Source organism: Corvus brachyrhynchos, unplaced genomic scaffold (genome assembly GCF_000691975.1).
Source record: "Corvus brachyrhynchos isolate BGI_N302 unplaced genomic scaffold, ASM69197v1 scaffold17, whole genome shotgun sequence".
NCBI lineage: Eukaryota > Metazoa > Chordata > Aves > Passeriformes > Corvidae > Corvus > Corvus brachyrhynchos.
The window spans coordinates 13,177,555-13,196,802 of NW_008240046.1; the positions used below are offsets into that span (position 1 = coordinate 13,177,555).

General features: G+C 38.1%; 1 protein-coding gene across 2 annotated transcripts in view; it reads right to left on the reverse strand.

Moving 5' to 3' along the window:
• The window catches only part of WWC2 (WW and C2 domain containing 2), a 61,542-nt gene that overhangs the window by 40,284 nt on the left and 2,010 nt on the right, over window positions 1-19,248 (reverse strand). Inside the window, exons 2-5 of one of the 2 annotated variants that reach the window (XM_017744329.1) lie at window positions 10,927-11,026; window positions 6,677-6,880; window positions 5,638-5,714; window positions 902-981 (exon numbers count right to left, since the gene is read on the reverse strand). In XM_017744329.1, coding sequence (XP_017599818.1) covers window positions 902-981; window positions 5,638-5,714; window positions 6,677-6,827 — 308 coding nt within the window. In that variant the 5' untranslated portion in view covers window positions 6,828-6,880; window positions 10,927-11,026. The remainder of the gene's footprint in view (window positions 1-901; window positions 982-5,637; window positions 5,715-6,676; window positions 6,881-10,926; window positions 11,027-19,248) is intronic. The other variant, XM_017744328.1, reaches the window with a different exon arrangement.

Sequence of the window (19,248 nt, forward strand, 5' to 3'; positions counted from 1 at the left end):
TGCTGAACACAGGAGGTCCTGAGGAAAAGGGTAAATGTATTACACTAATGCTGCAACATTGCTTCTGCTGCTGGAACTAGTGCACTAAGAGCAAACAGCTCAGCATTTTACTGTGGAAATGTATCCTTAATGTATGGGTACACACCACAATGTGGAAAACAGCTAGCATTAATAAATTTCTCTTCACATTAGTCAAAGAAAACACACTTGTTAGCAAGGTTTCCTGCGCAGCATGTTCTTTATGGTGACAATTCCAGTAATGTTTAATATTTTAGGCCTAATTTTGTAAGGCAGGAGCAGCAGGGAGTTCTCAGACTGAAAAAAATTCATTTGCTAGTAATCTAACTGGATAAATACCCAGAAAGCTCACCCGGGTCAGCATCAGTCCTTTGGACACCAGGCATCCCAGCAACTGGAACAAAGAAAGTCAGGCCTCTAATCCTCAAATTGTGACTAATTTCCAACCCTGCAGTGTTGTGTACCATTCATACCTCCAAGAACAGCACCTTTCTCTCTTGCTCTCTTTTGAGCTCATAGGTGGGGAAGAAGGAAAGAAAGACCTAAGTACCTTTTTAAAATTAAAAAAAAAATTTAAATTGGACACACAAAGCAGCTAATTTTGTCCTTGGGACCCCTGACCCCTGCCCTTCTTTCCGCCTCTTTGCAGCACAAGCTACCCCATGGAAAAAAAAATTAGAGGGGAGACAAATTTCTCATGTTAACACTTGCACAAAGGGGTTGCCATGTCTACAGATTTCCTGTTTCCTAACTACAACAGAGTTACTAGATTCTCCTTTTCTGCCACAGTAATTCTCTCAGATACAACAGATGCAATTCCATGCCAAAGAAAAGAAATCAGGTGACTGTATTAAGTCAGTTTCTACTATTTTCATTTACTCACTGTTGCAGTGTTTCAAAGCCCTGCTCCTTGTACAGCAGCTCTTGCTTCATCTGAGAGAGTTCCCTCTTCAGCTTCTTAACCTTGTGTTAAATCAAAGCAAGAGTTAGAAAGATGCTCTTGTTAAACGATGTAACACATGGCTTTGAACAATTAATGTATGCTCTACATCAGATGAGAGAAAAAGAGTAAATTGCTCTACTGACACACATTAAAAAAAAAGAGGATCTGTTCACTTCCTGATGTCTATGGGCAACATGCTTTAGTATTAAAGGGACACAAGCAGATTAAATCACATTCCTTATATTTATTGATACCACACTGTGTTATTAAACCTGAGAGAACTTTAACAAGTAATTTACTTCTCACTTGTTAAGCATGCATTCCAACTGTCCTACGAGGACATGCCTGTTTACTTTTAGTCTTATTATATTTTCACTTTTTAATTCCTGGAGGCTCTTCAGTCATTTGCACTGTAAAAGACAAAATGGACTCTTTTTTTCCCTAAGAATCATCCTTTCTTAGAAAGCTTTACAGACACTGGGTCCCTAAATACATAATACACAATCATTTAATCCAAAGACAACAATCACAAAAGACATTCAAATCACAAATATATGTGTCTATTTAATAAAAATGTCTTCAGAAAATATTCCCTACTTTCCCTCAATTTGAATGGTCAATTGCTTCTTAACCTTAATATTCCTATTTCAGATGTCAGCAGATATGAGCACACTACAAAATATTTATTAATCAAGATTAAATTTAAAAATCCTCCATTTAATTTTTAATGTCATATTTCCCAAATGTATGAAACAAAGTTTTAGGAACCACCTAAAAATGAATGTACTTGAACACAAATTAATCATCAGCATACCCACAGAGACAAATGCCTCCATGAAGTGTGGAGTCCAATATTTTGGTATTTATACGTCTACAGCTAGCTCATTTGTACACCACATACTAACCAGATATTGTCAGGCTTTCTAATTTTCCAGTCATTGAGGTGAAAAAAAAAAAAGCTAAAAGTTCACTGCTGTCACCTACCTCTGTAAAATTCTTGCTTGTTTTTATAAGCTCCTCAGATATTCAGCTCTTGAAAAATGTATTATATTAATATCAAGAATTTAGACCACTTTAACTGAAATTAATTTCAGAATATATATCCAAGATATTTTGTATACAAATCCCCCTAGACTTCCTACTTGCTGATATTCTTCAAATAAAAATATTTTTTAAAAAATAATTAAAAAAAGAAAAAGTACAATTCCCAGCATGCCAGGTGACTAAAAGCACTCAGCATCAGCAGCCGCTGCAGCTTTCCAAGAGACTTAAAATGTTTAAAATTTCTAAAATAACTAGTGATTTACACGGTCTTTGTAAGGGTTTGTGAATGATACTTAGACATTCCAGCTTGCAGTTTCTGGCTAATGTATTTTCTGTGACAGAAGGAAAATCCTTTTAATCTCCATTTTCTTGAAAGCAAATCTGTTCTCTGGATGAGGGGTTAGGTTCAGGCTTTTGGAAACTATCATACTATCATCACTAGTTGCTTTACTTGACAGAAAACTGTTTTTATTTTGACCATACTGAACAGTTAGCATGACAAATAGATAATTTCTCTAAGTATACATTCAGTGCTCCTTAGCTATTTTCTCCTTGACTAGTATGAAAACTCCAAGAATAATTTCTCAAGTGTTCTGATCAAGGTTAAGGAAAATGAACAGATACCACCTCTATGTTCCACCTAAAGTGATGTGTAAAGTACGAAAAAAAAGTTTTCTGAAAAATACAGAATGGCTAAACAAGTCCAAATTTTTCTGAAAAATACAGAATGGCTAAACCTTTTCCTTTCAAAATCAGAAACATGCATTTATATTAATAGCAGAAGGCACATTTGATTTCGACTTAGAGGACTGGATCTCTCAGAAACTCTTACATTTTTCCTCAAGATCATTTTCTGAGTGTCCTCTGTTGTACTTCATCATCATTTCATTATGAAGAAATGTGAGCTGGGTGCATTATCCTAGAATGATGTGACCTACATCATAATATAGCCTCTGTGTTTACTGCATCATCCCTGCATTAAACTATTCTTAGGCTCCTTGTCTTCTCCTTCAAAACTTTCACATAATTCCTGCTTTTTCACAACTCTTCACTTGTTTTAACATTCACCCCCTTCCTACTGCTTCTGCACATCATCTTCAGTCACTTGACAGATCTCTCTTTCCTGCTCCTAAGCACATCTTCAAGCGGGCTCCTGTGCTAAGCCCTTGCTATTCCCAGCACTCGAGTACTAATGGAACAACACAGCCACCCGCCCCAGCCCCTCCAGCCCTTGTTATTTTACAGAGGTGCATTCCCTACTCACTTGCTGCATATGCGTAAAACTGACTGGGATCACATATGCTTTGTGCTGTTGGAGTTATCCTACTGATTACTAATTAAGACCCCAAATGGCCCCACTCAAAGTCTACTGCAGGATCTGATCCCTCAGTTTTAGTCCGGTGAGAAAAATATTTCTTTTCTGCTCATTTTATTTAACAGCTGTCTGATTTCTGTCATATTTTCTCCACAACCTATTGCACAATAGGAAGTTCATGTACCCAGAAGGCTATGTTACATATGTAACACGCATATGTTACACACAGCTAACAAGGAAAAGGCCAAAGGCCAATTCTGACCTTCCTCGAATGCTGAGTTTCCCCCCTCCAGCCACCATTAACCTGATGATGCCAATAACCCTCAGATACTGGGAGACAGAGGAACAGGTTTAGTACAACTGCTCTAACAATGTGCAAAATTTAAGTAGCTGGCTAGCAGCTTACTAATGACTAACTTTGTTTCTCATTAAGTCCATGCATGCAAATACTGCAAAATGCCCAAAGTTGGCATACTAGCAAGCATCTTCAAACATTCAAATAAGGGTGAACTATGATAACAGCCATACCTCTCTTGCCATCTTCCATGACAACCACTTTCCAGCCCTAGCATCACAGGGTTCCACTTTTTCTTATCTCAATTTTCATATCCAGTGGCTTTGGATGACCACACACTTTATGCTGATACAGATACTCTTGGACTGCACCCTTCTAAACTCTGCAGACAAGATTGAGGTCACCTATTTTAGGCACATATGCAGGACTTTGCAATGCCAATAAATCAGGTGTTGGGAACCAGCAGGATATTAGGCTCCTTGACTGCAAGAAACAATGAGGACAGCACCTCCAAAAAGTGAATTACTGTGATTAACATATCTGACTCTCTCCTCGGTGAGCAATTTGTAGATCTGCAGTCAATGGTAGTGAGAAAAAGTGAGCACAGGACCATGCCTGAATTTTCCCCTCTTTGCCAAGTGGATGACTGTATTTAAATTTCATCATGTGTTTTGTTCTTCAACCACACTGTTAATTTCCTAAATATACTGGTGATTGCCTTGCCAAACGAAACATCTGTTATTCCTCCACTCATTTTAGAAAGAGGTTATTGCCTTGTCTCTTCTTTCTTGTTCCTGAAAAGGTCCTTACTGCTTTTGATTCTCTCTACTAAGCTTTCAAAATTTCTCTTCCCACCTCCAGCAGTTATTCCCCTCACTAACCACCATCCCTCTGCCTTAATGGATAAGGCACTACAAATTGAGATTGGTAAGGATGAACAGAAGAAGAAGCAGTAGTCAGGAGGGCAACATCCACATAGGAGTTTTAGAGTGCATTCCACTCCTGATTTATACTGGGTTTTAAAAGTTTAATGAGTTATTCCACAGTTCCTTTTAGACATTAATTGTTTAGATTCCTAATCACAACTCTTACTGCAGGTGAAGGAGGATGTTACTCTCTGAGGCTTCTATGAGTGCTGCTCTGTGCAGAAACCAGGAGAGGGCAATGGAAGAGCTGAGTAAATGCTGTCACTTGTGCTGCTTCTGCTCCCCCAGAGTCTGTATTCCAGCCCGCAGGAAGAACTATGCTGTGAGGTGCTGTCTTTTTAACCTGCAGGCTTCGATGTAATTTTTTTCATTACTAACTACAGAAAGTCTGGGCTAATCCATAAAGCATTATATGCCACTGAAATAAGTGAAATCCCTATAGATATTTTAAATGCCTTCCACTCCATTTCATTCTTATTCAAGATAAACTCACTAGGGACTAGCCTGTGAATGGATGTTCTTTATATGGAGTTTGTTACTGACTATACTGAACACAGCTGACCAAATTATGGATTTGTGTTCGTTAGCAATTTCAAAGTGCAAACACAAACTTTCATCCTTGATCTGAACTGCTCCATTTTGACACAACAGAGGCATTTTACACCATTATTGAAAAGTTTTTATTTTTCAAACCAACAAACTTCTGAGGCAGTTCAAGTAGCTAATGATGCATTTCTCACAGAAGAAATGTTGTGTAAAAACAGTCATCTACCTGCAGCTCACCTTAGCCTACTACTTTTCTATTTTTACTCTTCCTTTAAAAAACAAAAGCATACAACTGAAAATAGTCATCAGATTTATTTAAAATCTAATATCTAATTAGAATATCTGTCAAAGTTTCCCAGAAATGTATTATCTGAAAATACCAGAGACAGCTTTAAAAATTAATTTTAAACCTCTGAATGGTATCTAATTAGAATATTAGGAGGTTTCTGTACCAGGATACAAGATACATCTGCTAGTTCAAGCTATACTTATGCTGTAATCATAAACTTGGCAGACAGAATCCAAATGAATATGAGTTAGGGACTCTCACCCTTAATCTTGTAGTGGAGATTTCAGCCTTCAGAATGTCAGGGTCATACTTTGTGCTTGATGAAGAGCCTGAAAACACTTTTTCAAAAAAGATAAAAAAGACAAATATTTAAGTACCTTAAAATCACTAATTAGTCCCTTTCTTGATGAATTCACATTGAGCAAAAACCTAGAATGTGCACAAAAATATATAATACTTTAAAAGCTAGCCTTTTATAGAGTAGTCATCATTGCAGCATGGCAATAATTACGGAATAATCAAAATTTCCCCTTTTTACCCCTACCACTATATAGTATCCCTCCTCATTTGCTTATCCCAGGATCCTGAAGTAGAACCTCATTCTCCCTGACTTTCTATTCCTTGTTTTCTGTTCCTATTCTTCTAGCTGAGCCATTTTGCAATCACTTTCTTCCTGAAAGTTATAATTTCTAAGGAGATCTCAGGAAAGCAGATTTATTCAGAAGTCCCAGAGATCTTGCACTCAGTTCTTCCACAGATGTACATGCTCCTTTCATACACTATCTACTTCTAGGAGAGGTGCTTGGTCAATAACAGGCCTCTGACTGTGCTTTACCAGATGCTGATTCCCTGCCCAAGACAACAACTTCTATCTCTACTGGGCCCCTGGTCACAGCATACAGGCTACAAAATTACTGTCTGCTCTTCCTATACATCAGCAGCACATTTCCTTCTTGGTCTATTGCAGACACCTGTCAGCACAGAAGGGTCACTACAGCAGGCAGCCAGGAAGGCAAGAGATCCTATTCACTTTGAACCTAGATTTGGCAGAGTTTTGTCTCAACAGACTGCATGACAAAATAGATTTCAGAGCCAAGTGCTCTAAATCATGGCTCAAAGGAGGCCAATTGTATCAGAGAGAAGAGCAGAATATCTTTATCTTAAATAAATAAATAATGTAGGGATGCTAACTCTAAAAAAGCCAGAGTACAAGGTGTTCCTAGCAAACCTTGAAAACTTATCCTAAAGAGAAACAAGGCAAGAGATAAAGAAATTACATTGTATTCTCTACTGTACTTACAGCTTGTACGAGAACTTGATTTTTCTTTGTAGGCGCCACTCAACTGTACATACTCATCCAGTGCCAGTGCTAGTCTCTGTTCTTTCACCTGGTACAGCTCCTTCTGCGTACTGAGAGCATCCTGAGCTATGGTAAGATAATCTTTTAACATTCTCTCTTGTTCTTGCCGCCATTGTTTCCTGGGATCTTCTATTTGTGTTGTTTCTTTACAGGAGAAAAATAAATGATTTAAAGAGACCTCTGTTGAAACCCATTGACAACTAAAATTGCTTCTTTCTCTGTAATTCACAGTTAGAGTAGTCTAAACCATAGTTTGCCTTTGGTTACTAAGCAGATGTATCACTTCCTCTGCCACAACAGCGCGTGTAAGAAACAGAATTCAAGGGATCAGTTGCAAAACTAGAAATTAGAGTAAAATAGGCAAATGCTTATACAGATCATCCCCATGTTGTCAACCTTGAATTAGCAACATCCTAAAACTCAAAAAGAAAATATTTTTTGCATCAGAGTATTTGGAAGCAACAGGATCAACAGTGTCTTTCAATGAAATCTTAAAACAATGCATTTCTGAACAGAAACTAAAAACAGTCTTAGCTATTACATTTTTTCAACTCCCTTCCTTCCCACTTCATTATTTTTTACAGCCATATGTTATTCATGTTTTTAGTGGTTATCTCTCTCCTTTCACTCTATAAAAACAATTTTATCTTTCCCCCTGTAACGGAACTAATAGATCATTAACTCTACAGCTCACCTCGCCTATCCCTATGTCTGCGAGACATCTGATCCAACACACAACTGTCTTTATGGCCAATAGACAGAGAGGGCTGCCCTCAGAGGGTACTTCTGCCTGTCAAAGACAGGTGTCCAAGATATTTGGGACCAAACTGCTTTTTTGAGGTGTCTCCTTCTTTTCATCGACTACTCAGGTAATAAAAATGAGTAGGCTGGAACCGGCCTTTAATTTACAAATGGCTTCAGGTAACATTTTAACTTCAGCAGCCACACAGAACACCGACTTGCATAGGATACATAGACAAGAGGATCAGACATAACAGAATGGTGTATAAAATCAATCTAACTAAAGATTTTAAGATTTTCTTTTTAATGTAAACATAAAAAGAGGACTATATATGGTTGATTGTTCAAACTTACCATATTTCCTGACTTAGTTCAGCACTTTTTGAAGCTGTACAATGAATACTCTTCCTTTAAAACTGTACTAAAAATATTCTTGTAAGACATAGCCATGAAAAGTCTGAAATCTAAATGCAAATGTGCACCACTCAGGCTCTTAAGTTACATACTGTAAATCTGCATAGATCTACAGAGATAAAAAGTAACATTCAGTACCAAAATATTTAAGTGCAAAGTATTCACTTCAGAATTTTTCTGCAAAAGTAGGAGGCATGTTTATTTTCTGGGTTAGATGTCTGCCACTTTAGTCCTCTGAATTGCTTTACTGTGGGAACCAATGCAGGGGGGAAAAAATGGGAACAAGTGGCTGAAATGTGGAGAGAAAAAAGAACTGCAGCCGAACCAATGTAATTGCTCTAAACTGTAGCTGAAGTGCACTCTTGGGAGAAGGCACTCTTTCAACTCCATGTAAGAAAACAGATTTTGTAACAGCAAAACCTGATAGGGACAGGTTCTGGTTAATAACAATTTCTAGTAGTGACTAACTACCATTTTTTCAAAAGGTTTTTCTTTTGTTAATACCACATAAACAAAAAGACATGCAAAGAAAAAGCAGAATCCCATAAAACGAACCCCATAAATCCTAAACTGACAATCTCTATGGAACTCTTGATGCTTTTAAAAACAATTAAATACATAAACACCCTCCCTCCACCATTTACAATTGTGACATTCCTACTTGGGAAAGGCATTTCTTAGATGTACAAAATGAATGCATAGAGAGTATAACCTACACAAACCCAAGTGTGGTGCACAAAAGATTAAAGCAGAAAAGCTTTATACACAGTTGGTTTTCCAATAACCCCAAAAGGAACACTCTCTCAAACTAACTATAGCTACAGCCACACATACACATATATCCGTGGTTATAGCCACCTGCTCTTTTACACAAAGATATTGGGCACACAAAGAAGCAAATCAATACCTTTTCTCTCCTAAATGGTCAACACATGTTCCTATCTGTGCCCCCTTATTGTTGTTGTGCTTTAACACACTCCACATTCACAGTTATTTACACAAGATAAGAAGTGCTGGTTTCCAGATTTGTCCTTTTTTGTGAAGCAGGATGAAGAGCATGAAGCAGGATTCTCATGGGTCAATGATCAAATACGATAAACGCAGTTATGGTGGTTTTTTAGATGAATGTAATGACGTGATTGTGTTTAAAGAGTGCAACCAGCAGACACCAAATAATCTTACAAGATCGGAAGGTCTCATCTTCGAGCATGTTGTAGGTAATTGCTTTGTAGGTTTTAAGTGAGGATTGCTCAACATGCAGCCCAAAGACCAAATGTAGCCTGCAGAGCTCTAAAACGTGGCCTACAGATGCCCTGTCCTTGTGACTGCAAGAGAAGGACAAAGCTGATCAACAGCAGATTATTTTGTATTGCTGACAAATACAATCAAACATTTCCTTTTTGCCTCTCCAAGCTGCAAGTATAAAACAATACTAGGATTATATGAGCTAGCATCTTTTATACTGATAGTCATAAATGAGTTAAAGGTGACCCTGCATTTCAAAAAATTGCACACTGTAATTTCAGCATACCAACGTTTCAGTATTTGCTTGTGTAGGTACACAGGTCAAATTTGACTGGTCAAATTACTCTCAGTCAATTCTATCTGCACATATTTATTCTGGAACAAATGCTTAGTTGTGAAAATACATCACCATGGAAAAAGCAAAGCGGTATGGAATGACTATCCTAGAATTGTTACTCAACTTTTACCAAACACAGAAAACTCTGAAGAATTTTACTCTGTGTACCTCTTAAGTATTATGAATTAAAAAACCCAAAAAAGCATATCACTTGTCTGGCAAGTTGTTTATATATATATACAAACATATACATATTTCTAGAAACATGTGCTTGTATAGCAGCACATATGTTTGTTCATCTATACTTTTCAGTTATCTCAATTTTCACCAGTAGGTTTACCCCACAGAGGACAAAAAGCCCAAAGACAGAACTATGGATGATATTTCTGGTTGTATAGCACTACATTTTGAAATGCAGCACTTGAAAGTACGTTCTTTTGAGCACATATACCTTCCAAGAGCCAATAATTTTTTTTAAAGCAGTGTTCTTTCAAAAACAAATATTTATTCTTCTCAGAATAAAGTCTCAAAAAGATAAGGATTTTTTTTCCTTGGACAAGAATGTTTCAAGCACCTGCTGTTAAGGTCAAACTTGTACACACAAGAATGTTATTGGGATAGTTACATACAAGTAATTGAAGGAAAAGTTTCCTGAACATTTGAAAATGAGCTGTGAAGCCTTTCATGCTTAAACCACAGTGAGATTTAAACCACAAAGAACACCCAAATTTTTTATTCCCCTTATTATTCAACAGCTAATGTAAAATAAAGTAGGGAGAACTCATTTCTTCTTTAAGGCAGATAAATACTCCCACTGGTGACTGCAACAGGATGCCTTATAACCTTGTCTGCAGCAGATACAAATCATGCAGCAGATTGCCAGCTAGACAGATGGGGAGATGTTATTTCTGCTCCTCAGGTGAGGAGTAAGCACTGGTAGTGAACACTAGACAGAGCTGTAGAGTTGCATCTGTTCTAGAAGTCCAAAACTGGACTTCAACAGTGCAAAATGAACAAACCATCTTCCCTTGGCAGGTCCTCTCTAACATTTTCTGCATAAACTTAGGTATGAACTCAAGGAATCTACTTCAAATGGATCTTTAAACAAGCAGGAGTTGTACATCAGGCTCTATGAAGACCACCACTTAGATGAAAAAAAATTGTATATATCAACTTCCTCTGTCCAATCACAATGGAAAAATAATGAGCCATAGTAACAGAATGAAGAGGGTGGCAGTGCACGTAATACTCAGGTTACTTATTCCTAATTTGACTTGGGTTTAGCATCGTGTAAGAAAAGCAAAATTACTCAATTCTATTAAGATAGTTTAAAACCAATTAATTTAACTTGAAACAAATTACTGTAAATGCACAGTTAATAAATGTATTAAAAAACCCCAATACAAAACCAATTTATTTCCTCCTATTTTAAAAGAACTGAGTGACTACTCACACTGGGGGGAAATTCTGTGGTCTCGCCCAGCGGAACTGCACAAATGGCAGGATGGCACTCTCCACCCAAGGACGTTCCTGTCACTGAAATGATCACAGCCCTGTAACATAGAAGAGGAAGCTGTGCTGGCTTTAATCACACTGCTGTTCATGAAATGCACTCTTCCTGGATCACTGCCAGCCAAGTTTGATGCACTTAAACTCAGCAAAGAAAAAATCTGGCCAGAACAATAATTCCAAATCAAAATGTCAGGACTGACTTTATGCCTTGGAAGTTTTGTTTGTTCTTTTGGCAAGAACGTGCTTCAAGGGCAGCAATGTTATGCACGCTCTGTGTAATTATACCTAGGATATATATTATACGTGGGATACAGGTGATAGTCAGGCATGCCAATTTTTAAAAAATGAGATATTTTCACGTTACCTTCCTGTCTACTATCAAGAAGTTCTGCCAAATTGTTGCAGTCTACTTAAACAGAAGGAAACTATTACTTTATCAGCAGAAGATCTTATTTCCCTAAAATACATGGAATTATAATCCCACTAGTAAATCCCACTGGGATTTACTCCGACGCCCCACTGCTAGACATAAGAGAACTGGACATTTTACTCCAGGATTAACAATATGTGGAAGCAATAGTTTTCCAGCATCTCCCCTTGCCAAACAAAATAATAGCATCGACCGGCTCTAGAACAACCCACATGTAAATTGTGTTCAGTCAGACACAGTTGCATTCAGGCAACACAGTTAGAGAACAAATATTCTCAAGAGGTCCCACTAAAAAAACAAGTCAGATATGCTAGATTGCTACTTGAGGAGGACACATACACAGCAAGAGAAGACAAAATAATGACATACTTTTCATTCTGAAGGGAGAACTCTCATCTGTTTAAACACATGCCCATATTATTTCAGTTTGTAACTGCTGCAGAATCACCATCTCAGACGAGAGGCTATCCCAAGGGAAACTAGCTGACCTGGCAAGAAATGAGGACCAGAGACCTAAGATCTGTAGGAAGGAGAACAGGGGAGAGTCGCATGCCACAGCTGGAGCTGTGTAATAGCTCTTTTTGTTAGTGATGGTTTTTACCATGTCACCTCAAACCCACAGTCCCCTACATCAGACATTCACATGTTCTCTTTACACAGTCTGGTACTCAGTCAATCCAGCACATCCTATCTGATGTACTAAGCCCACCTAAACACTGACTGGCTCCAGAAGATAACATGAAGGCAGATACATTGTGTTCTAGCAGGTTAGGTGTGTTGTGACATGCCATCAAAGGTCCAATGAGCCAGTACAAAGTAGGAAGAACAACAAAGCTGGGGAAAGACCTTTTTTGCTGGCAACAGCAAGCCTACTTACAGATCCAGTAATCCACTGGATTCTTAAATATGGATCTCCTCATCAATACTGTGTACCTTCTCCCTCATTTAGTGACTTACAGGAATATTCCCAAACTTGGAAACCTGGCTAACAGACAAGAGACAACGAAACTGCAGTGGCTGAGCCCTGAAAACAGGGTAGTTCTGACTGGTGCAGAACTACTGCTCCATGTCATGGTTGAGCTCGATACTCTGTGTCAAGGTGGCAATTTCTCTGTCTGAAACAATAAATGATGAAAAGATAACTCCACTACACCTGACGTCTCTGGTTATCTTGCATAATAATTTTAGGACTACCCCTTCCAGCCAAAGGAACCCCACCTTCAAGAGTTGTGCAGACCTCAAACCCCCAAACCAACAGCTGACTACATTCAGGATCCCTCATCACTGGAACTTCTCCTGAACCTAGCTGTTGAAGAAAGCGCGCAAGCTAAATCCAGATTGGTTTTTCAACAGTCCTCAATACCTTTGCTTTAGCAGGATTACATCCTGTTTCATGGAGGTGGTTTGAGAAGGAGATACCTTGAAAGCATCCTACTGCATGCTGAGGGCAAGCTCCTGGTAAAGGGCTGCAGGCAAGCCAAACTAGGGCCAGGCACAGCAAAGGAGGATCAAGATTTCAATGGTAACCTGCACAAAAATGTCTCAAGACAGCACAACCAGGAACAGGACAACATAAAACCAGGAACAACCCTTTGACATAAAATATCAGAAGAGGAAAAATCTTGGATACCAACTACCGCAGGAGCTAGCTAAGTGGTGGGTGATGAAAGCAATTTTATCAACATTACGTAATCACTATGGATATGTTTATTCTACAAGTATATCCCACATTACTTGATAAACAAACTGGCTTTCAATTCTCCAGTACTTTTGCCTGCAATCAAACAAAACTACACTTAGGAAAAGAAAGTGCAAATATTACTTCATTATACTTCAACGGGCATAACAAACCTTGCAGGCAACTGGGATGCAAGTCTAAATGTTTAGCAAAGGAGCAAATGCACTAGCACTAGTTTCAGGGAGAATAACCAAGTGTTACTAGACTGTCTTAAGAAATGTATTTTATTGTTTACATAGCAAATGTTTCCTGAATTTTTTTTTTCTTCCTTATTTCTTTTTTCCCCCCGCTTTTTGAAATACTTGCAATTCAAACTCAAACAACAATAAAAGCAATTTGTACTCAAAAATTTGTGGAAGGTTTCACAAGTAAATATTGCATCATTTCACATTGACATTTTTGTTCAATGGGTACATAAAAATAAAGAATTGCACATTACAGAGACAGCAGTTTCAGTAAGACCATGCAAGCCAAAAAGATGACATACTAAAAATGATCTAACGCATTGCTGGATACTCAAAGAAAATCACATTCTATCACATAATTAAATGGAATATGGGTTCTAAAGAGAGACATGGATGAAAACTATGTTATTTAGAGTATCTTCAAAAGTGACCTCTCTACAGTTTGTTTCCTGCCATCAAACTTTCACACAAAAAGTGACCCCTCTCTTCCAAACACCTTCTTCACTTTTCCGTAAAATAATTCTGTGCTTGAATTTGAGCAATGAGAGAAAATGAGAACTTTTTCCAGCTATACTGTCTGAGCAGATTTCAAAAAAAGATTCATTCAAAGATTCTTACTATTGGTTTCCTCTAGATATAGGGCAGCATATGCTTATATATTTCAGTCAAATGCAGTAGAAATTCTGAGGATTTTGTTCTACATTATCAAGCAAGTAGATAATGTTCTACTGCTAAGGCTAGCAGAACAAAGACATAAGAAAAAGATGCAAATATGATCTTTACATAAAAGACAGCAGGTAAAATCATCTTTAATCCAGAGCCTTCATTACTTGAGCCCTCCTTCTGTAGCCAGCATGCACCAGATTACTCTAATCCCTTCCTACAGCCAGAATGCAGACAAAATATCTACAAAAAATTTTCAAGAGTAAGACACATTGCACTTTGGTTTCTCCCACATGTGTTTGCTGACAAGTAAAGAGTCTTCACAATTGACTGCATGTGACCACTTGCTTAGAAGATGGTGGTAGGTCATGGGAACAAACACGGCACATTTGTGATGATACACCATTTGACTCCCTCAAGCTATTGGTAATTGTAGACTCGTGGTGGGATTTTCAGATTCTTCCCCTTCTGAAAATCAATCTGGCCTACTTTCATAGTTGCAGATGTACTAGACTCCAGGCTGGAGCAGTCTACACACAAAAATCCTTGTGTTAGACAAACCAGTTGCACAAGCATAAACTAGCATGAAAGCCTTCAAGATTGCAAAAAGAAATAGAACTCTTGTAGTTAAAATATGATGCTGTAAGTGTGAAGCAGTGTACGTAAATAGCTAGCCAATTTTTTTTTAAAAAAGAAATAGCTTAGCTTCACCTTCTTTTTTTTTTTTTTTTTAGCACTACTGACTCAATTTTCCTTTTCTTTGTGGATGAAACAGTGATAGAAGGGTGTTTCTGGGAAAGATACACTCATGCTTCCAAAAGGGGCAATTAAAACTAAGTAGGGAGGAGCTGCATTTTGAAGAAAAGTGCTGGGTGGAGGGAGCACTACTGACTCAATTTTCCTTTTCTTTGTGGATGAAACAGTGATAGAAGGGTGTTTCTGGGAAAGATACACTCATGCTTCCAAAAGGGGCAATTAAAACTAAGTAGGGAGGAGCTGCATTTTGAAGAAAAGTGCTGGGTGGAGGGCAGGGAGAAGAATCATCATATTGAATACAAAGTACAGAATGGCAAAAAGAAAGTGATGTGATGGTCTGAAATTGTACCGGGCTGGGAAAAACTATTCCTTCCTACCATTTCAAACACTGTCATTCGTTTCCATTCTGCTACCTTTGCCACTAAACATTACTAACAGTAGAGTACTTGTTTTATGAGTTAACTAGATCAATGCAATGAAGAAAACAACCATTTGCCTTGTTACTCCTGACACTTATCTGAGAAGATAAGAATTGAAAGTAAAGGGGGTAAGTTATTTAGGAACAGATAGGGTGCTCAAGGCAAGGCAGAATTTGTCCCAGTCTGGGATTCCCTTAGATTACGCATGTCAAACCAGAAGCAGAAGTTTCCCTTTCTTTCTACCATTACATCCACAGCTGTTCATCTAAATGCATACCGTAGATTGATCCAGATCAGAAAACCTGAGCAGCTGGGGGAAGGGAGAGGAGGTGGAAAACAATTCACACCTCAGGAAGCAGAGCACTTCCCTGTTGTCCATGTTTATTGCATATCCTCATGCAGACACAATGTGGGGACAGGAGCCAGAGCAAGCAATGACTGCTACTTTAGCTGTCATCACCCCCAAGAAGTGCACCTGGAAATCACAGCCTCACAGTCAAACCTGTTTCCTGGCAAGCCTGCACAGGGCACGGAATAGATGAAAATTCAAGGGTGTAATCTCAAAATACTTTTAACCACTGCTACTATGAAAAGTAGCTGCTCTCCATCTCTTCCACCTGACTGTTCATTCATATCCCCAGGTCACCTTCCCTTTCTTGCTTGCATAAATAGAGGTGTGGAAAGGAGAACAAACAGCAACTTTTTTTTCCCCCCATACCAGATTAGTTTCAACTTGAATCAGCTCCCTGATCTGATTCACTGTCTGGCCATGCAAATGTTCATGGCAGTATAAGCAAAAACATTGCAGGTACAGAACAAAAGGCCAGAGGTAGCAATAGAGCAGGACCAATTCTTTCAAAGATTACATCAGCTTAAAGGTGTTTGGAAATCCAAGCTCTAAGAACATAAATGTTCGCATCTCAGACACTTAATGCTTGATGTGGAAAATCCTACAGAAGAATTGGAAAACATTTGAAAGTGATGACTTCGCCTGCAGATACTTGAATAAAGGGGAGTAATAGTTACATGTTATTTTTAGTATTGCCTGAGTTCCTAACCATGTCGTTTAGCACAATTAGTAAATGTTAGCAAATTACCTGAAGTAGATGAACACATGAGAACAGGTATGCAGTAATGATTGTAAGAGTCAGCAGCATAAGTTATATAATCTTTGAACTCTCCCAAACTACAGTAATAAGGATCCTGCACAAAACAAACTCCTAAGGCCCTGCCCACCAAAAAATATCCCTTCAGTCATCCTCTAACAAAGGGTGCTACTAAAACACAGGGTAAGCATTTAAGTTCTTACAGTATTAGCTACCCACATCATATGCATGTTCTGCCTTGCCAGATGGCCGGTAATCTGGTCTCCCTTGAAGCTGAAAGCATCACATTAAAACTCCTAATTGGGGTAATATATTCATAAAATAATGACCTCAGTCAGTGCTTCTCAAAGTGGGTTACATCATCCAAAAAGATCATGAGAAAGCTCTAAGGCTGTTGAAAAATCCAAACTCTATTTGGGGGCAAAAAAAAAAAAATAAATATAGAAAACATAGAAATGTGAGATGATAATAACACTAAGTTATCCTTAAACATATTGACACCAAAAGAATCTGAGGGATTGTTCTATATTTGCAGACTGCTCACAGACAAGTCTTAACCCTCTGCTGAAGAGAAGAGTAGGCTTTTCTCAGGTTTGTGTGAGAGAAAGGAAGAAGATCAAGACAAATAATTACACAGATGAGGAAAATATTTTGAAAAAAAATGACTTTATAGAAACTTAGTAGTTTTTTGCGAGGTGCAGCCTAATATTGTTTTCTCTGAATTATTGGGAGTTTTGCCAATATGCACTGCAGTAAGTACCTATCTGATCATTAACAGAAACTCCATCCTTAACATTCACAACCCCAAATTTTTACAGAAAAGGAGGGAACAACCATGAGTAAGACCTTCTGAATTTACAGCCAATTGTACTAAGGTCAGCCTGCTCCTCATAGCTCATTGGGCTGGTTTGAGAAACATAACAAGTTTGGAGCCATCATAGTAAAATTGGTCCAAGTCCTGCGGGCAATCTGAAACTTCACAGCTGGATCACATGCAGCATTGTAGAGAGGCACACAGTAGGAACAACACTAGAAAATCAAATGAGAAAAAGGACAGATAACAGAGAAGCTGTTCAGAATAATTAATTATGGAATGCAAAAGGAGAGAATCTATGAGGCTTCCCTCAAACATTTTGCTGAAATAAATCCAGCCAGAAGGCAGTGAAGCATCATTAGTCACCTCTCCCTACCTAACACATGGGAGCAGATTTCTTCCCAAGGTGCTATCCCTCAAGCTGCCATTTATGAGTCCTGAAATTCTACTTTATCCAACCTGTTTTTCAAGCATCTATCTATTTGTTCTTCCTCCTAACAGTAGGTACGGTTTTTCTCCTTCATTTGGCTTCTTTGTCCAGTAGCAAAGAGAATTAACAAAGCTACTTTCAAAAGAGTACAAGAGTCTTCCTTGTTCTAACATAGCCACTGTCCTGACAGGGAATTTTAACAGTTCAAACCCAAAAAGCATACTCAACACATTTGACTTATTACAAAACTAATAAAGCACTAAGCAGACACTTAGTGAAAGAAAGAAACAAACAGAAAACCTGCTTTCTAGAAAGGCTTTTCTCTGCTAATTTCAAGTGACCTCCATACCAGAGATTTCCATAGCATCAAAACATTGCATGCACCCTAGTCAGATAAGTAGAAGTTATAATCTCCATATCTGGTGCACCAGACAAATTACCTACTTGTAAGATTCTTAGGCAGTTTACCACCCAACAGCTGGAGAGTACTCTCACCAAAACACTGGGCAAAATACAATGTACAAAACTGAAATATGCCACTTTACAAAATAAGTTTCACTGAAATTTTTACAAAGGAATACATATATTAATATAAGAGGAATCAAGTACACTACTGAACAAACAAGGGATGGAAACTATCTTTAAGTACACCAAAGTCCAAGGCACGCTATTTTGTCATCCATCATAATGCATTAACATAACATAGAGAAACCCAGCTAATCACATTTGTCCCAGCCACAGAAGATGTGTGCAGATGGATATACACAGCTCTTCTCAATTAAATGCAAGCATTAGTGTTTGCAGTATATTTACCATTTTCAAGAGACTCCCATGACAATGTTATCAAAGCCTCAACATCTTACATGTATGTGAAGCAAAATTTCAACCCATGAAAAGCTCCTAATATTCCAGAATTCACCTTCAATGCACAGGAATAACATTTAAGAGTAAAGAAAGGATATAAATTCTTTCTAAAAAAAATATCCAGCAACAAAGCTACAAGAGGTTTTTAGAACTGATTAAATATTTTGGACACACATGAAGTAAAAAGAGCACAATTATCAGAGCACTGATATGAAAGCACTCTCAAAACACCCAGAAATGCAACTGGCCTCCCAAAATTTTACAGGTTTATGTTCTAGAATTGTGGCCAAAGCAGCTCTTAGAGACAAGTTTAAGCTGATAACAGCATTTAGAGTCAGAAGAAAACCCTTTACTTTCTTCAACTTTTGAATTCAGTCAAGGATGCTTGTATTTTTAAAAGTTCATGAATGTCTAACACTACTTAAGATCAGAGGACTCTCATTGCAAAGCAAGGCTGTAAGTGCACAAATGAGGTTATTGGGTGGGATTCAGTTCAATATTAGGTGTCTATCTGCAAGTGCTCAACAAGCACGGCTGATATCTAATGTCCCACTCTAGTTATCAGAGTTCTAGTCCAATCCAACCAAAGGAGGTTAAATCACCTCATCTGCAAAGCAGACACCCAACCAGTCAGCTGCCTCACATTTTACATTACACTTGCTGTACTGACTAGAGAGCTGTTGACTGCAAAAGGGGCTTAGACAAGGCAGGGTGGATTCACTTGCCCATACATTTGAGATGCCATTCAGAAGGCCACTAGTCTCTTACTGTCCATGCCATATTTACAGACCTTGTGCAGTAGCCTCTGCTAACTTTAAGCATCTGAAATGCTGTAGATACCTTCTAATTTTTAGGTAA